The following is a 25,417-nucleotide window of genomic DNA, read 5'->3' as shown; positions in this document are numbered from 1 at the left end:
GTATTTAAAAAAATAATATTCTGTTACACCAAATACACAAAATAATGATCTTTAAAAAAGCATCATATGACCCCTTTAAGTTGCTCAAGCAAGTGGCAAAACATTTAAACTACTTTTCTTACGTTATCACAAACTTACCATTGACAGAAATAGTCAGCTCTACTGCCTTTCCTTTTATATTTAAATCTTTATTACAAGCAATCCTGCTGTTCATAAAGAACTTTGTTTTTCTACCTCCACGAGTGACATCTATTATTGCCTTGTTTATCTAAAAGTGCTCTTTCCCTTTAAACCTAGCCAAAAAGCAATATGTGCTGACTGTAAAACACAATAGACTTTAATAATATGCATTTATGGTGTAATTGCTACATTTTCGTGTCAATCCATGTTCATACTGAAAACATACTGTTACTTTAATTCAGCGCTTGCAGTGCAGCAATAGACTCGGTGTGGAAGCGATCTCTGCACTGCTGCAGACGCACTGCCGGACCGCAACCGTGTGCAGTGAACGATTTAATCCGTTAACATGAGCGCAGAAAAAATACGCACTGCAAATTGAGTATTGTGAACCTGGCATTATGTATGTGCGCTGCGAGTGTGCATGAGCGCACGGTCTTCAGGAGAGCGCGCGAGCGCTGAATGGTTAAACACTGGCAAGAATTAAAAAGTAATGCAATTTATAAACTTTAGTGAGACTACCTCGATTGTGCAAGTGACAATTCCTGTGTCGACTGTGCAGCATGCAGCTCGCTTATAGACAGACGCGATGTGTGGTGATTTGAAGACATTCGCATATTTTTGAGAGAGAAAGACCGAGAGCACGCGGTGATTTACTCACGCTGTTTGTGAAGTTACGTCTCACACAAGGTTTTCAAATTACTTTATAAGTTATTTAATAAAGAAATATAGCATTATAATTATTTCACCCGCGCCGGACAGAGACTGAGATGGTGCCGCATGTCATGCCAAACCTCTCACGGCAGCGTCATCAGCTTGAGATCGTTTTTTTGAGATCGGCATTTTTAGAGACCGCCGATCAATCATCCCAAAGCGATTATCGGCCGATAGTTATCGGTAGCCGATCAATCGGAGCACCCCTATACAATTATGTCAGTAAAGTGGACTCATAAGATTTGGGTGTTGAAAATCTCATGCAACACATTGTAACTACATTGTACCATACAAAAATAGCTGTTAAAAAACTACCAGGAGGAGCAGCTGACAAGGTTTCTGACATTAGTAAGTTAAGTTTGTCAAAAATAAATTCAAATCAAATCAAAGTCAGGGTTGCACAAGCAATTTGTATTTAATTGCCGTATGTTTCATGTCGGTGTGAAAAAACAAGGGTTGTCGTAGCAAGTGGCACAGCATGTTCCATGGAAGAAAACAAGTCCTCCTGAGCTCATCATCGGGCTATGCTGACAGGACTGAATCAGAACCCTATCTGTTACAAACCACAGCTGACCAATGGGTCATAAGGATCAGCTGACACTGACGCTACAGACCTGTGCTCTAGAGCACAGGATTTGATACTCTCATTCAGATGAAGTAATCAGAAGGACGGGTGGCTCTCTGAAAAACATCTCTTAGCACAGCACAGCTGAAGCCCATCACTTTGTGCAGTAAATAGAGATAAACTGGCCAATTCACAATAGGGGCTGATGATACAAAGCACACAGGCAAGGGGTGTACAAGCTAGTAAATGTGTAACGTGGAAAAAAATAAAAAGACAAGGCTGCAAATTTGCTGCTAACAAAAATACCTTTTTTGAGAACTGATACACCGGCAGGTTTTGGCAAGGCTACAGTGATAAATTAGATGTAAATTACTGTGAGGAACTACTTTAGATACCACTCAAATAAGTTATTTCTTCCTCCAGTGAGTAGGGCTAATTTTATATCGCCAGAAGAATTTGATGACGAAATAAAATTCAAGTAACACTGAATATCGCAATGATTTTAATGCCTTTTTATTTGATCATTAAGCTTCCCAAAGACCATGTAATTTGAGTATATTCCTAATCTCTCCTCATTTTCCTTTACTTCAATTCACTCATAAATGCTCAAAAACTGTTCTGGAGTGGAACTTTTCATCTATTAAGAATAAAATGCATTGTCATATCGATGCATATTGGTGCATACTACCATTCAAAGGTTTCGAGTTGGTAAGGCTGCATTTATTTGATCAAAAACATATATTTGTGGTAATAAATAACCACAAAATAAACTAATACATCTTAACAGGAATTTAAAGGAAAAATTCATTTTAAATAGAAACCTTTAACATTAAAAAGGTCTTCACTGATCAAATATTGATAAAATTAGTGAATAAAATTGCTGACCTCAAACGTTTGAACAGGAGTGTAGATATTTTACATTTAAATTGATTAATTTAGCAGAAGCTTTTATTCCAAAGCAACTTACAAATGAGGAACACAAGTGATTTTTCATAAAGAGGCAAATAAACAAGAAGTGCTATTACTATTATTATTAATAATAATACCTTATCTGAATAATGTGCTGAATGGTTTATATAATTTAAACTCTGCTAATATAACTTGCTACATGAATGCTTGTAAATAATTTAACATGCATACATACATCTGTACGTAGCAGGAAACATTGATATTTCAGTCTCTAACTTTATGAATAATTTACCACTGGTATACAGTGTTATATTTGAGCATTGATAAAAAATTATTTTTGATGATATCCTTTATAATATTGTGGTTCATCTACTGAAATTATGTACATAGTAAAAATCCACCTTTCTTTCACCTTTTACCTCTGGCATAAAACATTGAATGTACTTAACAAATGGCTGTATAAACCTGTTAAACAATGTAATAGAGAAACCTATATCAAATATCATTAAAAGGCATACAACATTTCAAGATATGCATTAGCTGTATCACACAACCCAACCAACAAGTAATAATACCTTCTTAAAAAAAAAGAAAGAAAGAAAATGAACTGGCTCAATCAACAGCCATTTTCAGAAACTACAGACTCAGGACATTAAATACAAATCAATAGCTGTACCCTGCAGCACACGTCAACAGTAGAAAAAAGACATTTGAATCCAGAACACAAACCTCAACTTGAGAGAGGTGACCTATTCTTCTACCTCCTGCCATAAATACACAAAGGAAAGTTAACAGTGTTTAATGTAGGGCTGCTTCAGAGAAAGTCGACCCTGAAGCAGATTTATGTCACTTTGGTCATTAAGTACACACTTCTAACAACAGGACCAATTCTGCAACCCTTAGAAACTTCCTAAATAAAATTAATACAGGCAGGAAATGGATGAGGGTATTAAGAGAATCGCAGAGGTTGCAGTGCTTTGTTGTTGGGCACATATTGGAATCTTTCACAAACAGTACTCAACAACTAGAAAAAAATGGATAAAAGAGATGCTAAGACTTACCCTGAGCCAGCTTGCTGAACTCCAAGAAGAGGGCGATGTGGTAGAGCTCCATGGCCTCTTCAGCCCGACTCATGCACCCTCTTCCAGCCACCAGCGCCTGAACTTCACCCAGACTGCCTTCGGAAGGGCTCCCGCGCAGCACCAGAGAAAGGTCCACCGCATCAGTGTACATGCAGTGCAAGACCACACGGGCGTATTTCTTCGGAATGATGGATTCGTCGAGGATAATACGGGTAGGGGTTTGCAGAGTTCGCTCTGTGATCTCCTCACCCGAGCGGATGCGTCGTTGCAGCAGGTTGCGGAAGAAGGGCGAGCGTGCCGAGAGCACAGCCTTGTGGGCCCTTAGCTCCTCATCAGGCAAGCTATGGTTCACCCCTGCGTTTCCAACTCCTGCGCCACCTGCTCCGAAAGCCTCCACCAGCTCAGAGTCTGAGGAGAAGCTCAGCAGCGAGTCAAAATATGGCATGTGCTCACAGAGGTTTCGCATGTCGGCTTCTAAGGAGTTGGGCGTACCGAACTCCTCGCTCAGTCTGACCAGCACATCCACATTCTGCAACCTTGCGTCCTCCGAGCCCAGCTCACCTGTATAGAGATAATGCAGCAACGAGGAGAACATGGGAGCATCCATGCCCGCCGTCCCAACGTCTAACAACACCTCGGCCCCGTAACCTGGCGATGACGAAAGCAGGGTCTTGAAGAACGGGCAGCGAGCGGCCAGAATGGCACGGTGTGCTGGGAAGCAGGAATCCTGGAAGATCAGGTCCACATCAGTGCAGTACTTGTGCTGATAAAGGGTGGCTAAATCACGCTGCAGGGTGCGAGCCTCGGGCCGGGCCAGGCCCGCCTGCAGACTGAGCTCTTTGAGAGCTGCCGTGCCCTCATACTCCTCCACCAGGGCATTGACGTCGCGCACGTCCCAACCCGAGAGGAGCTCGCGCATCTGTCGCGCATGATCGGCAGACCGACTGGATTTGCGTCGCTTAATGAATCTCCTCTTGAGCGTGGCCAAACTAGAGCTCTTTTTCTTCTTGTCCTGAGGTTTTTCAGGGCCATGTTCTAGGCTGTAGAGCTTGGACTCGCCGCCATAACCCTGTGGTGCATAGGAGGCACCTGGTGACAGAAAAGAAACACGCTGTGTATGAGTCTGGAGACCTTCAAAGTTGTCAGCAGGAAAATATGCATTGTGAGGTCTGCTGACGTTATAATTAAAGTTTATTCCAAATAAGTGCAAAACCACAGGGCTTTGTTTTTTGCAAGTGCTTCAGAACAATTCCGAAATACACTTTACTTTTAATGAGTAAATTAAATGCAATGAGAGTACAAAAATTACACTATTTTGAATTTGTTTTTCTATAATTGTGTCTCTATAACAGCCGTCAAAAAATTATAAATTCATTGTATGGACAAATTTAAAGGGATAGTTCACCCAAAAATGAAAATTGTTTACTCATCCTCATGTTGTTCCAAACCAGTAAGACCTTTGTTCATCGTTGGAACACAAATTAAGATATTTTTGATTAAATCCGAGAGCTTTCTGACCCTGCATAGACAGCAATGTAACTGAAATGTTTGCAATCATCGTTGTACTCTCGATAATGGCAGAAGACAGTAACTCGGGTAGAAGAATTGTTGAATAAAGTTATTTTTGTTTTCTTTGTGCACAAAAAGTATTCTCGTAGCGACATAAAATTACGGTTGAACCACTGATGTCACATGGACTATTTTACCGATGTCCTTGCAACGTTTTTGGGCCTGGAACATATAAGTTGCATTTCTGCCTATGCAGGGTCAGAAAGCTCTCGGATTTCATAAAAAATATCTTAATTTGTCTTCCGAAGATAAACGAAGGTCTTATAGGTTTGGAACGACATGAGGGTGAGTAATTAATGACAGAATTTTAATTTTTGGGTGAACTAACCCTTTCAGTGATGCGTGTAGACCAGGCTTGCCACGATAGATGGTGCTGACGGTGATACCGGTGTGTCACCGACCCCCACTGTCATTTTGATTTTTTATAGAAATAAAAATCATTTAGTTCAGTAAAAGAACAGACACTACAATTAAAAACTGAACGCATTATTTGCTGATTTTTACTTTATTTAAACTTTGTCATTTATTTATTTTATTTGACATCAAGAAGTATGCCGTGCCTCCAAGCTTTCTTACTCGTTTTGCTAATAAACTTTCTACGTTTCTTATTTATTTGGTTATATATTATACATGTTTACTTAGCCTATTTCCAGTTTTGTATACCTATTTAAACTTTATGTAAGTTATTTGTTATTTTATATTAGACATAGCCTGCCCTATAGCATGGTGTATTTGTATTTGTTTTGTTAATAAAAGTTATGTTTTATATATAGGCTAAAGTGAGTTTTGACGTTGTATTTTGTTGTTGCATTCAAGCAATTTAAGCCATTTAAAATTGACAGAAAGCAAGGAAAAAAGGGTAAATTAAAACTAACTAAAAACGAACAATTGCTTTACGCCGAATTGCCGCTAATTCAAAAGTGAAAGTAAAATGCGCACGGAGCTTTTAAGCTATTTAAAAGCGAAGGAAAGCTAGAAAAAGAGGGAACGCCCCCGCGGTGATACCGGTATTACCGGTGTTGTCACACGTCGATTAACCGGTGGGAAAATTTCCTCACCGTCACAACCCTAGTGTGGACAAGACTTTACTTAATAATCTACAGAAATTAAACTATGACATCAAAATATGTAATTCCCTATTTTTTATATATTCTGATCATCCCTTGAAGGAGTACTGCAGATAAATATTCAAATTTCAAACAGTAAAGTATGCACGAAACTGAACTAAACCTGACTTACCGAAATTGCATCTTTACACATAAATTAGGCATAGAAAAGATAAGACTATGAGAACTAAAGAATGACAATGAGAAATGTAAGTGATATTATGGAATGTGACGTTTTTAAATGAATAGAGTGACAATGCTTAAAATAATTAATGGAAATTAAAACCAATTTAAAAGTTAAATTTTTGAAAAAATAATATCTAGAGATGCACCGATTGCAATTTTCTTGGCCGATTCCGATTTTTTGGAAGTGTGACCTGTCGATACCGATTTTTGCCGATTCCGATTTTCTTTCTAAGAACTATAATTGACAGCATATACAAACAAAAATCTATGCAAATTTCAATGCAAAAATGATTTACATAATAAAATAAATTATTAAACATTACAATTCCCCCAATCTGGACTAAGTTACAGATTTTCTCTCAAGAACTCTCAAAATAAAGTGTTCTGTGAAGAGGAAGAGGAAGAAATAGTTAACTTAAAATGAGTTATTGTATGTAACAAAACAGATGTCATTTCCCACTATGTTTATAAATGGTCATTTTGTTTCCCCTAACCTTATTTTTCACATCAAATTCTTACTTTGTTTCAATTAATTCAGTTACAATACTAAGAAACTGTAGAGTTGTTACCATTCAAATTAAATTAGTATTAACAAATTCTATCTTTCCACTGCTGAGGAAACAGAAGCAGCATCTGAAGTGGCATTTGATGCATTTACACAGTTTGATGAAGCTGAGGAGCCATACATTCATTTACACTGCAAAATTTCAAATGCATAACTAATTTTATAATAATTATGTTTTACATATTTTTTTAAACAAATAAATGTTGAAAAAAATGCAATGATACTTTTAAATATGACTAAACCACCAGTAGGTGGCGGAAAATGTCTGTTTTAATGAGTGAGTCATTTATTCATTCATTCAACCGATTCATTCAAACTGCTGATTCATTCAGAAACGAGGCAAGTGACTGTCCTTATGAATGGGCCACTGAATCATTGACTCACTCGATTCGTTCAAAAACATGGATTCATTCAGTAATGAAACACAGCTGTGTGTTGCTCTGAGACACACGACAGTCCTGCTGTGGCTTTGATCTGAACTATTTTGTCTGAAATCTAAGTCACTTAATTTTAACTTCTTGTTTATTGAAATACTATTGTATAAAATCAGTGTCACATTGCAATCATGTTGATATTGATATTCGGGGAAACATCATGGCCGTATAATGTTGCTTACCTAAATCATATTTTATAAATCTTTTTTTTTCTACCGCAGTATGCATCTATACATTTCTGTGAGTTACTTTGTGCGTGCTGTCTCTCTCACACACTCAATCAGGCTGTGCAAGCCTCATCTGGCACGACATAAATACATGATCAGTTGCCGTTTACACTGAATTCAATTAAAATTAGAATCATTCTCACGCGAAACTACATGTTTACACGCGACTGTGAGTGTGCGTGTGGCTGTGACATCATTGCCTGCGCCGCTGGCAATAAAAGGATCGGCTCGGAATCTGCAAGACGTGAGACTTGCGAAAAATCGGCCGATTCCGATCACTGGCCGATCAATCGGTGCATCTCTAAAAATATCACTTCTTGACGTAGCTAGGGCTGTGCAAAAAAATCGAATGCGATTTTCATGTGAATCTTGTCAGTAAAGCCGCTCCTGTGATTAGTAGTAAATCTCCAGCACGTGCTTTCAGACTGACAAGCTACACAAAAACGCGATTATGTGTAGCTTGTCAGTGAACTATGGCTCTATGTAGTAAATGCCGCTCCATCTGAAAGCACATGCTGGAGATTTACTACTAATCACAGGAGCGGCTTTACTGACGAGATGCGCATGAAAATCGCATTTGATTTTTTGCACAGCCCTAGACGTAACATTGTATAAACAATTCCAACTTCAAAAAGGAAAGTATGTATCCCCAAACCACTTAATGTGCACTTTTAACTTTTCCACCCTCTAAATCTCTCAATTTTCACCTGCCAAAACAGACAACTATGAAGTCATCTAATGTCCTCCCCAGCATGGCTAATATCTCCCTGACGACACTTTATGTCTCAATCTAATGTTCCATTTCTCATTGTAGGCCCACTGTCATGCATGGCTTAGCATTTTGAAAGCACCATTACTTTACTGATCTCAATGACAGCAAAGTCATGAAAATATTCACATCAGAATATGCAGTTAAAGCCAGACTCTGTAGGATACTGAAAGAGAAAAATTACAAAGCAACTGCTGACAGTTGTGATACAATTTCCAAGCCTTTAAATAAATTAATACAGACAAGATGTTACAGTGAAAGAATATGAAGACTGTCCCAGCTGGTGAAGTCAATAATTTAATGAGATTCTATTTCTCTGTGCTGTTGAACTGCCTTTGAACATGAACATTGTTCTTTGTTTTTTTAAACAATAAACAATGTAGAATTATTTTATATTCTAGTCAAAGATGAACTTCTGTCTTTGAGAGAGATTTCCTTTTCTTGTAATAGAAAAAAAACATCATCATATTGCAATGTGATCCAGAGAATTTGGGTCTGATATATGCCATCTGAAACCAAAAAAATATGTAATATTTTTTTATATTTCTAACCTTTCTATTGTTATTGATCACAATAGTTGCTAAACTAGGAACAACAAATGTCTCTATAATAGCATTGAAATATGAGTTTACCTATGAAGGTCTGCTGGGTCTGTGGGTTACCCCCGAATCGAGGGGAGCACGAGTGAGGGTAGCTGGAGGCATTCACACCCATCCTCTCCCCCCTTCTTCCTCCTCTTAGTCACCCTGCTGGATCATTCCGTCTGAGCGTCGACACACTGAGTAGCTCACGGCTGCGCTCAATCAGACCTATATGAATGTGGCGACACTGCAGTGATGTCCGTCATTCCTGGGAAAGAGAGAGAGGTGGGGGTAGAGAATACATTAAACGTTAACAAGACAGTCATGGAATCTGGACAAATATAATATAATATAATTGTTATTATTGCAACATTTATGATATAATTATTAATACTACAATTATTTTAATGAATTATAATTATCTAAAATAATCAAAAACTATTTATAATTATAATCTAATTAGGGCTGTGCGATTAATCGAAATCGAATCGAAATCGCGATTTGAGACGTTGCGATTTCCCAATCGCAAAGCCTGCGATATGGACGCGATATTTCTCTGTTCCAGAGCATATGCATGACTGCCAGCCTTGAGTTGCAGTCTTACTAACCAATAGAGTGAGCGCACATCCGTTCTCCCCAATGAGCACTGCTCTAGCCAACTGCGTAAACACCCACCATTTAATAAAAAATTAAAAAAAACAGAAAGCGGGAGAGAGACCGAGTGGGATTATTTGCGTCTACTGGGTCAGATTGATAGTTAGGCAAATTAAAACTAAAGAAAAACGTATGCAATTTAAGCTTCGAAATGACAGACAACGAACAAAAAAGGTAATTTGCAAGAGCTGCGTCACAGCACATGACAAAAGATCCCTTATCGGTTCTGTTTTCAGTACTGGAGAATAAAAGATACATTCTTAGATGTTTTTGTTAGTATGTGAACGTTATCGTGCACATTTTATCTCCCCAACAGATTCATTTGAAAGAAGTTTATAATGCATGTTGGCTACTCCCAATTCAGAAGAGCACACACACAGCCTGTGTCTGTGAATGCTTCTCATACTCTCCTCTCTGCCCCACGCCGCGCGAATCCCGCGTCACGGACGAGCTGTTCATGCTTGCCACACTAACGCAGCCTGTCTCGTAATGCTGGTTATACTCGCACCCGGCTCCGCACCGCAAGTCTTCACGAGCGCATCTGGCAGTATGGCTGAGGCTTGACGCACACGCGCAACCTGTGTCAACTCGCGCATGGCTCCGTGTTTAAAACGAACGTAAATTCAGTCGAACTGCTTGCAAAAAGGAATTTTATAATGGTTTAATGGAAACTATAAGAATTTCTATGATGGTTTCTATTGTTTTTTTTTCAGGTGGGTAATGATACCCATACTGTGCTGCACATTATTGGCAATATTGAGCTGAAGCTTGACTTTGCAAATTTAAAATCGCAAATCAAATCGCAATCGCAATATCTGTCAAAAAATAAATAAATCGCAATTTGATATTTTCCCCCAAATCGCACAGCCCTAAATCTAATATAAATTAATATAATTTAATTTCTAAAAAAAAAAAAATTCTTGAATTTTTTTTTTTAAAGGGAAAGCAAATCAAGTCAAGTGTGTAAAATGGCACCGAATTGTTCTTGTTCTAATCTGAAAGGAAGGCAAATGAAATGAACAATATGAGCAAACCAAACAGACTACATAAGCAGAGCTTTGATGTTTACTTCTGCTCTTGAAGACCATTACAATACTGCTGGAGGATTCTGACTTATTCAAACCCTCCCACTGATGTCATGCTAATGCAATCTGACACAGAGGCACAACTGGCTTGTTTACTCAAGCTAAACAATGTCTACAGTACTTCACATCTCTTTTTAGTTCTCTGTAATCTCCTAACTTTGGCCTGTGACCTTGCTTTGGCCTTCAGCGCTCAAGGCTGCAAGTTCACGCTATCGGCACAATGTATAATTTCTAGAAAACCAGACATCTTCCTTTGAACTGACCTGGCAACAAACTGAATGCTTTTAGTTCTTTGCCAAATAAGTTTTCTTGGGGAGGTGGAAGACTGGGTTTTGCTGTAACCAGATGAAGAGCTATTGCTCCATCCAGATATTTATGTTTCACATTACATTCCAACCTTGCGCTGCTGGGAACTCCACAAACGGGGAGCCCATAACATTTTGGGGAGATGTAAACGCTTTACATCCCCCACTTGTGACATTGAGAGTGGACTGAAAAAAGAAGAATTTTCCAGACTGAGCCAAAGCCTAAGGACACCGGAAAAAGCCATGTTTAGCTTAACATACACAGCTAAACCTCAATTAGACGTCCACTGCATGTGCGCTAAAGCACAGATCCCTCAACACTGGCCGGAGTTGTTTGTGAAATCCCCAGAGGTCAGAGCGATCAAGTTTTCCTCTGACAGGGTGTGAACGAAGCGGTCTACAGTGGAAACGAGTTGCAATATGCATCCAGCTGATGGAAATCCCGTTAGCTCCAGAAACTTGCTAAAATACAGTGACTTACTTCATTAAGTGACTGCTATCAGTTTTTTTTGTTATACTTCACTATATTCTGACAGGTGCATCAAAAGCAGCTAAAATAAGATAAGTTGATTAAATAGTGTGCGACCGAGCAAGCGAGAGCGAGAGAGAGAGAGAGAGAGAGAGAGCGTCACATCTAGAGGTCTGCACAGGCTTTAAACTGAAGCCCGAACCCGACCCGTACCCGAGATCATCTGACCCAGCCCAACCCGAGCGGCACAGTTCAATTTAGAGCCCGAACCCGACCCGAACTTGAAATCTTTTTTTTCCCCCACAATGAATAGCCAATAAAAAAAAGAGGGACTTTGTAGAAAATTAAGCATTTGAGAGAAGCGGGGCATAGAGGACCTACAATAATGTACAGTATTTGAAAAAGAATGTGTTTTTTGAACATTAAAGCATGTCAACATATTCTGTTACACCAAATACACAAATTATGATCTTTAAAAAAGCATCATATGACCCCTTTAAGTCAAATAGCTTTGGATATTAAACAAAATATATTCTCAAATTCGCTAGAGTAATAAACATAAATTTCCAAAACCTAGTCACCTGCCAGACTGCCTAAATTGCCATCATTTTAATAGTCATAAATTAGAGCAAACAAATTAAAATATATATTTGGTCATAATTTCTGTGCTCCGCAGTGACATCAGAGGGATATGCATATGTAATTGCAGACTTATGTTTGGTATTTTGTAGGGATGCACTGATACCACTTTTTTCAGAACAAGTCCGATTCCGATACTTACATTTTTGGTACTCGCCAATACCGATACCTGTATTTTCACAGCATTCGTATTTTTTTTTTTAAATATTGGGTACAGAAACAAAATAATAGTAATAATAATAATACTATGAATCATGTTAGTTGGCTTCATTTAGCAAAAATATATTACCTTCAGTTATTTCCACACTTAATTATACCTGTTAAAATGTATTGTATAAGCTTTTGTTACTTTCACTGTTCATTTTAATAGCGCATTAGAGTTGCACCATTGCAGCAGCTCAATACTGTAATCACAAAACGCTTTCCTAAAATAATGCAGGGAATGTCTCTACATTATACGAGTGCACACATACTATTTTGGTGATGTAATTTGCGTCACGCACAGTGTACACGGACCCTCGCGTACGAGTAAAAACTGAAGTATACTTTGGACTTCAGTTTGTATTGGTGCAGAATGAGAGAGACACTTACAACCTAGCGCATTTCACCCAGTCTGCTAGTTTCACTTCTGCTTTAAATAAAGTTGTGTATGCTTGACGTTAGTGCTGGGCGGTATGACCAAAAATTTATATCACGGTATTTTTCAAAATTATACCCGTTTCATGACGGTATTTTTTTTTTTCATGCATGAGCAGGTTTATTTAGTTGTAATTCAAATGCATGCGCTAATGGAGCAAACAGCAATCAAGATCATGCAACAGAAGTGCACGCTCTCGGACTCTCTCGCTCTCTCCTTACCGTCAAATAACTTTAGTAACTTGTGCATTGTTTTACTTACTTGCTTTTGACATATCCAACCGAACTACAAACTTTCCAGTGATGTCTGAGATATTCACTCGACAAGCTCGCACATCTGTGCAGCCGCACGCTCAATCCACTCAGCACGCTCTGCTTATCAGCTCGGGCACATCCGCTATACAGGCGTGAATATTGAATGTTTAACATTATATTAATTACTTGCATATACTTCATAGACATCCTTAATCTCTAATAACTCCATTCTACTCCCTGTTGTTCTGTTTTAGTGTTTCTTTTTCTGGACACAGTTCTATTCACACGCTGTTTGGTATCGGCTTTTGGTATCGGGGCATTTTTACGAGTACGAATACAGGAGCGCAGTATCAGACCCTCTTTTACGCTGTGTTTGGAATGTTTGCAACATCAAAGTAGCAGTTTTAATGCAGTGACTTTGCTGACAAACATCAGTAGAGGTCGACCGATGTATCGGTTTTGCCGATTAATCGGCACAGATAGTTGACTGCTGGATTTATCGGTTATCTGCAAAAATCCATGCCGATAGTTTTCCAGGTTGCGTCGCTTGCTGGAGCGGCTGAGAAGGGTCTGCTGTTATTATACAGTGCGAGAGCGGCCTCTAATGGTTGAAATCACTGACAGCACGTGCTATTTGTTTAGACACGTGATACTGCACACTGAACGGAGTAGGACACTTCAGAAGCGGATTTAAATGCAGCCAACAGAAAATCCTGCCATGCCACAGAGCACCATTCACATAGTTTTCCATTAAATTACATTATATTTGTCCCGAAGCATTGTTAATGTACATAATGAATTGTGTATTGTGCATTTTCAGCAAAACGTTTGTCTTTCTGTGGCTTTAATAAAGTCTGTATGCTTCATTTATAGAGCTATAATACAGATCGCACTTTCTCTTACTGTTTGCTCCGTTTTTTTAAACACCAAACTTCAAACTCATCTATGCCTTATTCTTCATTCTTGAAGTAATCTTGTGTCCATTTGGTGATTAAATAAACTGTTTTAGACCGCTGCTTGAGTTGACCGCGACGCATCCGCAATGTGTGTGATACCGGTGAGTTCTCCTAGACTCAGCGCTGCGCTTTTATTTTGATTAGATAATCATCAAGTGTTCAAGAATAGAAGCAGTTAAAGTGTGAGAGTATACACAATATCCATATGTATATAATTTTAACGCTATGGCCTTTGTGTATATATTTAAAGATGTGCATCTTTAAGCATGACTGTTAAAATGAAATGGTAACACTTTAAAATAAGAGTCCATTTGTAACATTAAGATTAATGAAAGCATTATAAGTATTGTTCCTTGTTAGATTGTGTTAATTTCAACATTTAATGTTTTTAATTATTTCTAGGTCTGCGTCAGCTGTCAGGCAGACTTATCAGTGGCGCACGAAATGCGACGACAATGTAAGTGTCATTGCATTTTAATGCTTTTGTTAGCCTATCCATTTGAACCCACTAGATGCGCCGCTGCTACGTTGTTCATTCAATATATTGCGGAAAACGAGAGCATCAGTGTGGCGAAGATGTTGTTCACGGCGAAACTGAAACTAAGCCGTTCACACAGAACACATACTTATCACATTTTCTAGCGGGGCATCTATCAGCATTGCACTCGCTTCTCACACAAGAGAGCGGCATGTTTAGAAAGCCATGTAAAATTAATGTAAGTTCAACTTTTAAAAAACATGTCTCAAGACTTCATGGCGGTTTTCCCCTATCCCACTGTATCTCATGTTTTTAGATGAAGAAAGTAGCCTACTCTTTGTGATTGGTTTTCGGTCCTTTGTATTAAACTATACATACATGCATGGTGCTGTTTTTCTTCTTCTAATTAAGCAACTTTATTAATTATATATGGTTTATAAACATTATTTTAAACATTATGCACTTTTTTTCAAAGGTAGTTATTTTATTATGCTTTGAAGAAATGTGCATAATATTTTGCTCGATGTGCCCTCTTGTGGCCTCAGGCGAGATGCCAAAAGCTTTTTTTCCCCCTACCTGAAATTATGCCTTTTAAATTAGAATATAATTAGAATTTTTATCATATTTAAGTGGAAAATTCGAATTTAGTTTTTCAGTCATTCTGACAACCCTACTAGCCATCGGTATCGGCAAAATCCACTATCGGTCGACCTCTAAACATCAGTCTCTTTTGTTGGATCTTCAACATCAAAGTGCTGTGGCATTACTACTTAAAAAAAAAAAAAAGAAAAGAAAAGAAAAAAGGGCTATCATTTAACTTCTGACCTTTGTCCATGAAATAATTCAAATTTTGCAGATGTGCAGGGTATGAAATTAAAACCTGCCACCACCCAATGTGGTAGGTTTGGCAAAGTGGCAGGTAATTTTGCTTATCTGCCAGCCACTGTGGCAGGAGACTTGAACAACATCATGGATTGACACTGACAAGAAATGCCGTTGCACTGGTTTCAGCTTAATGTCCACAGTGTGGATTATTTATAACATAAGAAAGAAGAGCTCTGCAAGTTCACTTTATTTTGACAATTTCAAATGCCTAGTTTCAAATATTTGTGTCTTTTTCACAATACTATACAAAGTTAATGACATGCAATTACAGAAGACTATTATAATTAATATTACAACAATCAGTGCTTTAATATTTGCCCCAATTCGACTGTGTTAGGTTTTAACAGTTTAATAATTATAGTACTAATAACAACAACAACAACAGCAATGCTATTATTATTATTAAAAGTATTATTATATAAGTGGCTATAATTAGATGCTAATAATAATAATAATAATAATAAAAACAACAATAATAATCATCATCATCTTCATCAATGCTATAGTTGTTTTTAATAAAAATATAATAAATCATAATAATAATTATTATTATTAATTGCTAATATCATTAAACTAGAAAACATAACAGTAAAATTAGGGTTCACAAAACAACAGCGTGAAAAAAGGTAATTAAGAGCCTAACTAAAGTACACCAGAGGTTCAATATGAATGTTATTAAAAAGGAAATTGTATATATACTTAACATATATTTTACCCTATATGTGGGTGGTTTCTGACATCCCAAAGGCCTTAAATAATAAAGACTTACAAGCTCTTGAAAAAAATGTTTTTGATGTGTTGATCTGTCCAACAGATTATTTCACTGGTACTGTAAGTGGAGAACCCTAAAACAGGAATCTAAGGCCTGGTTTCAAAGACAGGGCTTAGACTAAGCCAGGATTAGGCCATAGTTCAATTAGGGCATTTAAGTAATTTTCATAAACATGCCTTAGGAAAAAACATTACTGGTGTGTATCTTGAGACAAAACAAAGGCACTGATATATTTTAAGATCAGTCAGTGCAAGTTTCTTTCAGTTGAAACAGTTCAGACTTACATTTTAGTCTGGGACTAGGCTTAAGCCTTGTCTTTGAAACTGGGGGTAAATGTCACAACCTTAACAAAAAAAAATAAAAAATGGAAATGACAAGCTCTAGTCAAAAGAAAATCTTTAGAGACTGAGGTGCAAAGCTAAGCAACAGTTTATCACATATTTCATCATTCCAGCAAAGCGTAAACAGGCAGACTCTGCCACTGGAGAACACATCAAATTTACAATTACAATTACTGCGGATTCACTGCCACCGTGAACTTGACAAGCATTGCTGAATTTGTATTCACTCAGTGCACTCAAACTCTCCATCAGGTGAAGTAGCAGTGCATTGTGCAGTGTTTAATAAAGTTGCTTTAAAGTACTAAAAACGTTAGTCAAAGATAAGGCCTACATTGAGGGACAGCAGGCTCATTATAAACACTCGGCAGTGAAAAATTATAATCACGGTGTCCGATGCAACAACTGTCTCTCAACGTGAGTGACAGGAATGGAGAGGGAATAAATGAACGGTTCTTTAATGCTGCAGAGCTCCAGAGCAGGCACTGAAACAGACAGCAGTTATGTAAGCAAGCAGGAGAGTGGAGCAGTTTTGCCACATTAGGCAAATCAATAGTGAGCCTCTGCACCGTTGCTGCAGGGGAAAGTATCAATAATGCACCTCAAGGTTTTCAAACCGTCTAGGTTTGCTTCCACCCAAAACGACATTTAAAGCTTCAGAAAGCCAACGTTTCTTTTATTTGGACTACAAATCGAAAGAAAAGAGACCGCAGAGTGAAATATCAAGAAATGTGTGCCCTGTGCGTCTGCAAACCTCAAACTAGGTCACATAAATCAGCCTGTATACTCGTTCAATTGCAAGTGGTGGTTTTCCTTGTAGCTGCCTCTGACCCAGCTTCATTCCCATTCTTACATCGACTTCAGTGGAATCGGGAAATTGATCCTTGATCAATGTTTTTCCTCTCTGGTTTAGAAGGATCGGAATCAGCTTGATAAAGAAAGGTCAGCGTTTAACAGGAGCACCTGTTTCAGACGGGCTGTCTGAACAGGCTCTTAATGTCTGAAACAGTCAAGCGTTGCCTTTGAAACACTGTGATTTTGTTTCATCTCGGCCTATGCCTAAATGCTACTCAGAGAGAAGAGATTCAGTTGTTCTTCAGCTTTACCATCTCAGATGACAGGGGTTTCTATGTGGATCCTCCCCCTGAAAAAGCCTGCCATCATCACTTCGGCTGGGTGTGCCCCATATGGTGGGTGTTTGTGGACTCGGATTAAATCGGGCCCTGTGGTGAGAAACGCAGCAGCACTGCAATGCTTATAAAAAGACGTTCATACCCACTAAAACATTACACAAAACAACTTAGCACACCATAAAAAGGGCTTCAGACATCGCAACAGTGCCTAAAAGGAATATTACAGGTTCAATAGAAGTTAAGCTCAATCAACAGCTTTTGTGGCACAATACCTGAAAAATTCATTTTGACTTGTCTCTCTTTTTACAAGCAAAAACTGAAGCACTTATAATGGAGTTAAACGGGACTGATCCATAAAACTTAAAATACTCACAGTTTCAGTAGTATAGACAGAAGACGTAAACAATATCTGTTTTAACATGATTTTAGCAGGGAACAGCAGAATCACTTTCTAAACTTTTGCATGCATCTAATTTCCAATAAGACCTAATATTGAAATATCTAAAATTTTAAAACAACTGTTAAATTACTAGTTCAAAACATACTCTAAATTTAACAGAAGAACTAATGTACACTACCGTTAAAAAGTTTAGGGGTTGGTACATTTTTAGTAATAGTAATATTATGAAATATTACAATTTAAAATAACTGCTTTCTAGTTATAGAATATTTCTATTATATTTTAAAATGTAGGGTAAAGTACATATTAAGTTCATGTACCCATTAAGCACACTTCCATATTTGAGCTCAGATTATAAAAAGAAAAAATTATCATACTTGATGTCTTAACCAATTGATGTGTTTGTTACTACATACCTACTGTAATTTCAAATCAATAAGATCATTGCACACTGAGATATGGTTCTCCATGTGTTCACACCGTCTGGCAGCCATTTTGAAAGCTGTCTGAAAACTTTCACCAAAAGAGGAGCCCTTTAAATGTGCATTTTCTAGATGTTTAAGCTTTTAGTTTGGGTAAGTTTCACTACTTACTGTAAAATTAAGAGATTAATGTTTACACTTTTGCATATTATAACCTGGAACTTGGATGTGGGAAACAATTACAGTTAAGCCCCGTTCACACCAAGAATGATAACTATAAAGATAACGATATTAGCGTCCACACCAGCGAACGATATCGTCCGCTTTAAATTCTTGAGCTCGTTACAGCAGGATGGATTTTGATTGGCTGTCAATGTTTCTATCGTTCATCAGCTGGAAAAAATCGTTCTGAAAATTATTCCAACGATATCGTTTCTCTGTGCCTTTATCGTTATAGTTGTAGTGTGGACTCTGCTATTCTTTAATATTGAGAACGATTTTTATAACTATATCTTTATAGTTATCGTGCTTGGTGTGAACGGCCTTTAGATTCAAAAGATCTAAGCTTGTAAGATGCATAAGATTGTGTGCTACGCTAATACATAACTTCACAGGAATTACTGGCTTGTACTTTTAAATCCATAATATTATAAATTGACAGTTTATTGCTGGTCTGTGGTTTGACCCTGCTGTGATTTTTAAAGATTTCATATTATTGAGGTGAGCTTAAAGCGTACACTACTATGAAAATCACACAGCTTCAGTGTGACATCAATAAGAAAAAGTATAATTTCATAGATATTGTTAATAATAGTTGTTCATAATAAAATATGTATGAACTTAATGCATGACCTAGATTATTTATTTAGCAAAATCTTGTCATTTTAATAAATATTACATGAATATTGAATGTTTAACATTATATTAATTACTTACATATACTTCATAGACATCCTTAATCTCTAATAACTCCATTCTACTCCCTGTTGTTCTGTTTTAGTGTTTCTTTTTCTGGACACAGCTCTATTCACATGCTGTTTGGTATTGGCTTTTGGTATCGGGGCATTTTTACGAGTACGAATACAGGAGCGCAGTATAGGGCCCTCTTTTATGCTGTGTTTGGAATGTTTGCAACATCAAAGTAGCAGTTTTAATGCAGTGACTTTGCTGACAAACATCAGTAGAGGTCGACCGATGTATCGGTTTTGCCGATTAATCGGCACAGATAGTTGACTGCTGGATTTATCGGTTATCGGCAAAAATCCATGCCGATAGTTTTCCAGGTTGCGTCCCTTGCTGGAGCGGCTGAGAAGGGTCTGCTGTTATTATACAGTGCGAGAGCGGCCTCTAGTGGTTGAAATCACTGACAGCACGTGCTATTTGTTTAGACACGTGATACTGCACACTGAACGGAGTAGGACACTTCGGAAGCGGATTTAAATGCAGCCAACAGAAAATCCTGCCGCGCCACAGAGCGCCATTCACATAGTTTTCCATTAAATTGCATTATATTTGTCCCGAAGCATTGTTAATATACATAATGAATTGTGTATTGTGCATTTTCAGCAAAACTTTTGTCTTTCTGTGGCTTTAATAAAGTCTGTATGCTTCATTTATAGAGCAATAATACAGTAATACAAATATTACATGAAATTTAATCAAATTGTTGCTGCTCCAATTAAGCTCAGTGTGCTCTCTTTAAGCTCTTCCACATTGAACATCTATGTAAATACTTCATAAACAGACTTTAAATATAAACTGACGGCTGGCACTTAAGTTAAGTTAATGGATTTTCTATGGATTATGTCAACTCAAATCTACAGACTGGCTCTGACCTTTGGCAACTACCACCACCTTCACCAGACTGTAAATCGGTGGAAAATCAAGGGAAAAAATGGTGTAGTGTATTCCAGTCTTAAGAGACTATAGATAAGTTGACATGCATTGAATAAGAGGCTTCATAATGAGGCTAGTTTCTGTGTTCATCCACATGAATCAAATGTTTTATTGGTTTGTTTTATTTGATTTTTGAGTGTGTTACTTAGCTGAACGTGGACTAGTATAGATGTTGCAGAGTGCTGAAATGACACTTCATTATGAATATATAACTAATCAAATTGAATGGCCTTCTTGCTTGATTTTAGCGTTCTGTTTTTGTTTTTTTTGTGACTGACACAAAAACTGACACTGTGACTTTTTACGTTCAAAAAAAATCTTTCAATTATTCTTTAAAAAGGTTGTTTAAAATATTTTTTTTTAAATAAAAAATGATGTGAGCTTAATGGGAACAGGGGTGTGCTTAAAGAGTACAAAAAATAATTTAAATGCTTTTGTCATTTAAAATAAAATTTAACATTTTTGTGTGAGAGATTAAGATTTTATTTTAACATAACTTTTTGTACTGAAACCAATATCTTGTGCACTAAAAATGCCTCAATGTAGATTTTGGTGAGTTTAATAGGTACGTTTACCCTAATTTATCAATGTGATGGCAAAGCTGAATTTTCAGCATTATTACTCCAGTCTTCAGTTTCACATGATCCTTCAGAAATCATTCTAATATGCTGATTTGCTGCTCAAGAAACACTTATTATTATTATTAATATTGAAAACAGTTGTGCTGCTTGATATTTTTGTGAAAGATTTGATCATTCATCAGTATATATATATATATATATATTATATTATGTTAGGGCTGTCAAAATGGCTGAAAAACTAAACTAAATTAGAATTCTGTACTTAAATATTATCAAAATTCGAATTATATTTAAATTTAAAATGCATAATTTCAGTTAGGGTGAAGAAAAGCTTTTGGCTTCTCTTCTGAGGCCACAAGAGGGCGCATCGAGCAAAATATTACTAATGCACGTTTATTCAAAGCATCTGTGAAAAAAAGTGCATAATGTTTAAAATAATGTTATAAACCAATTTTAATTAAAGGAGTCATATGATGTTGCTAAAAAACATTTTTAAATTAAACATTATTTTGTGTATTTGGTGTAATGAAATGTGTTTATGCGGTTTAAGCTTCAAAAAACACATTATTTTCCATTTACTGTACATTACTGTTTCTCCTCTACGCCCTGCCTTTCTGAAACGCGTCGATTTTTACAAAGCTCATCGGTCTGAAAAGCGAGGTGTGCTCTGATTGGCCAGCTATCCAGTGCATTGTGATTGGCTGGATACCTCAAGCGTGTGACGGAAATGTTACGCCCCTTAACATACTGTGATGCCGTCTCCAGGCACGACCAGACAAAACCAATAAAACTCATTACAAACAAGGCATTTGTTGCATCCAGTGAGGACACAATTACTGATTACAATGACTCAATACTGTCTTTTTACGTGCTGCGCTGCATCGCGGCGTGTAAACATAAAACTATGTCTGCATTTGTGATCGGAGAAATGAAAAACAACAAGCGCTACTTTACACTGATGATTCAAACACGAGTTTTGAGCAATGGCAAATCCTTTAAATGAAAACGTAATTACGTAAAACAAGCTACACAAAATCGGCAATGAATCGTCTGCGATTTTGAACGCGATTTTGTGTAGCTTGTCAGTGAACTACGGCTCGGTGTAGTAAATGCCGTTTCATCTGAAAGCACGTGCTAAAACTTTACTACTAATCACAGGAGCGGCTTTGCTGGTGATATGCGCATGAAAATCTATTTTTTTGCACAGCCCTAATATATATATATTTTTTTATTAGGAGTGTAAATCTATAAAATCTACCTCAGCTTCTGCTCAATACTATAGAGTACAGGGCTCGCAAAATCGCTAGCCCGACATCCCGGGGCTATTGTGTTTTCCAGTCGGGCTACCAAAATATATCACTGCCCTGCCCGACGGGCTATCTTGAATAGTGATATAAAATCCCTTCCTTGATTTGCGTTGTTCACTCACTTGTAGGGGTGAAATGAATCATAGTTTATCATTTACACGAGTTTCTAAGTCTTACCAATTTAAACATTCAAGCGTTTTAAACCATTTATGCGCTTGAAGAATTCAGTTCGGTGCTCGCACGCACACGCTCAAAGCGCGCACATACAGAGCGGCATTTCAGGCAGAGCTCGAACACAGAATTGATTCCTCTTTTGCTTGAATGGACACATACACGCAAAATTATCTCAAAATAAGTCGGCAAGTATCTTCATGTCTTGAACGCAAACAGTGGAGAAAGAAATTGCCCGTGCATCATTATATTGGATCCATGCATTCGGTCTTAAAGGGGCAGCAGCCTATAAATACCTGTTGTTTAAGCGCCACCTGCTGTCAGAGAGTGACATTTGCGTCTCATTCAGCCCATCTGCTGTTTTTGTTTCGATCAGATTTTTTATGTAGTATCACAAAGTTAAAGCCATTTTGTTTTAGTTTTTTTGTTTCAAATTTCACAATCTAAATAACAAGTATGCAGCATCTTTGTTTGGATCGTGATTAAAATACACAGGCAAAACCTTAGTTTACTTGAATGGAGAAATTTCTTTTATTTTTATTATTTATTTATTTGATTTGGGATTTGTTTTAACATTTCAAATTAGTATATTGTTTGACATTTTCAATTTCACAAAGTAATGTGCAGCCTTTTGGTCTGAGAAATAACAAAAAGACACCTTTTTTAAAATACGTCTTAAATCTCATTTTGTTAATAAAGAAATTGTATTGTAAAATCAGTATCGTGAATCATATCACATCGTGAGTTGAGTCAATCGTTACATCCCTATATGCTACTAGTTTTTGCTGTGGTATCGAAGTAGTAAATTGTTCTTTAAATAATAAGTGTTACTTCAATTCAAAGAACCATGTTTTTTTTGCTCATCTGAAAAATGATCCGATCTGTGACTCAAAATGTGATATGATAATGTAATATAATCCGAACTGTGAGATTTGTGATCCGTTGCACCCCTACTCTCTTGACTTGTTATTTGAAAAAAAAATACAATATATTTTATTCGGGCTCGTTAAATTAATTTTTGGGCTACCAAAATCTGAAGAATGCCTGCCCGAATGGCTACCAGGGATGTTGAAATTTTGCGAGCCCTGGAGTATAGACTATAGGAAGCCCTTTTACATTGCTATAAGGTTACAGTTAACAATGGAGCTTTAAAAAAAATGTATGCAAACATGTAAATTGCACTCAATGCAGTTTTAAATTAACTTCTAAATTATACAATTTCTATTTGTTGTTGAAATATAATTTACACAGTGACTGTCATAACTTGTTTGATAGAAGATTTATTTAAATATACATTCAATGATTAAGACATCACTAACAGATAATGTAAAATATAATGAGTTGTAGGGCTGGGTATCGTTTTTTTTTTTTTTTCTCGATACCGGTGCCAAATCGATACTTTTAAAATGGTTCCGGTGCCTAAACCGATACTTATTAAAAAAAATAATTAAAAATTTTAAAAATCCCCAAAAAAGTATGGATTGGCCATTAGCACTATAAACACACGATGTCAGTTTTATTCATAGTGGACGCCAGAGGGTGCCCTTGCACAGAAAATCCACATATCCAGTCACAAAAGTAGCGAACTCATGACCCTCTAGGACAGGGATCCTCAAATCTGGCCCACGAGATCCACTTTGCTGCAGAGTTTAGCTCTAACCCTAATCAAACACACCTGAGCATGCTGATCAATGTCTTCAGGATCATTAGCAAATCACAGGTAGGCGAGTTTAATCAGGGTTGGAGCTAAACTCTGCAGCGCAGTGGCCCTCCAGGGCAAGGTTTGAGGAACCCTGCTCCAGGAAATCCCTTATATGGACAATGGCATCACTATTATAGCTGTAACTGAACATATAAAGTTTTGAATGATAAAACAAAGACAATAAACACTCGACTGAGACAATATAGTTTATCTGTGTTATTCATATACCATTATCTCTGGTATTTTCATAATAATTAAGTATATTTATAATTAGGGTTGGGTACCCTTTTTATTCTTTTTAAAGTAGCATATGGAACATATTTTCTGCCTCATTCTGACAAGAAGCCACATCACAAAAGGAAGCATTTGACTGGTGTTGTGGAGTAAAAAGGTTATAATGTTCTCCTCTTTTGTTGGACAACAGGTTTAGAAATATGAATACAAGGGAGGTTTAGCTTTAGGCATTTTAATTTAAGCATGTTTAGCTTAGTTAATGGAAGTCTACCTGCTGCCATCAGAGCAAGTGTAATTACTGCATTCACGCGCTCCTCGAATGCTCTCATTTCCCGAGTTGTGCTTTTAAGTCGGAGAGTGAAAACAACTTGGACACTTGCGTTACTACAAAGATTTGTTGGATTTGTATTTTTACAGTTTTCTGACTTTAGTTCACGTGCATTTTCTCAGTCGGGAAATTATTTTTCACGTGCGGTGCTGGTGATGATATTTCTTACGTCCGTTTCAGGGAACCAGAGGACAAATATTTCAATCGATCGCTCAGGCATTGCACCGAAATGAGGCACCGAAATCTGTGTTCTGATTCAGTTCTAGTACATACTGGTTACTAGGGATGGGTACCAAAACCCGGTATTTAATCGGTCCCGGGGCTAAATTATGAAAGACCGGAGTATCGATAAGCTCTGACCTTAACGGTTCTGCTATCGGTACTGGAGAAATTAATAAAACACATTTATTATTGCTACATATACATTATCTTGCCAATTCTATCTCACCAGAGTCGCCAGCTGTTTTTCAAACATTTGTCTATGATGCATTTTTGCTATTCACAATTCAGAAGCGAGATCACGCTCACGCGGAGAAGCTTCAGCACGCGCAACATGAAAGCCCTGTTTAATTATGATAGAGGAGAGAACTAAACATTCAAACATCTGCTTACACTTTAGGCCTGTGGCTGTTTTATTAAGCTAATTTTATTTTTTATAATTTATATATTTCGATTTTGGCTTCGAAGGATTATACAAAAGAAGACATGAGGTAAAGCTATTAAAAACTAGCTTCACAGCGGTGCGCATTCGTTCCTCCATAAAACCCAAACTTAACGTCAGAATCAGCTCAATCGGTGATTGTTGTAAGATGCCGTCTTTACTGTTGCTAAATTGCGGGACATGTTTGATAATAAAATGTTGAAAGCACAATCCGCACAAGAGACGC

General features: G+C 37.3%; 1 protein-coding gene across 1 annotated transcript in view; it reads right to left on the bottom strand.

Moving 5' to 3' along the window:
• The window catches only part of LOC107583814 (BTB/POZ domain-containing protein 7-like), a 64,828-nt gene that overhangs the window by 26,193 nt on the left and 13,218 nt on the right, over positions 1-25,417 (bottom strand). The window contains exons 2-3 of the mRNA XM_016270158.1: positions 8,936-9,152; positions 3,427-4,536 (exon numbers count right to left, since the gene is read on the bottom strand). Coding sequence (XP_016125644.1) covers positions 3,427-4,536; positions 8,936-9,017 — 1,192 coding nt within the window. The 5' untranslated portion in view covers positions 9,018-9,152. The remainder of the gene's footprint in view (positions 1-3,426; positions 4,537-8,935; positions 9,153-25,417) is intronic.

Source organism: Sinocyclocheilus grahami, unplaced genomic scaffold (assembly GCF_001515645.1).
Source record: "Sinocyclocheilus grahami isolate Dianchi unplaced genomic scaffold, SAMN03320097.WGS_v1.1 scaffold5.1, whole genome shotgun sequence".
Classification (NCBI taxonomy): domain Eukaryota; kingdom Metazoa; phylum Chordata; class Actinopteri; order Cypriniformes; family Cyprinidae; genus Sinocyclocheilus; species Sinocyclocheilus grahami.
This window is presented reverse-complemented; position numbering and strand designations above follow the sequence as displayed.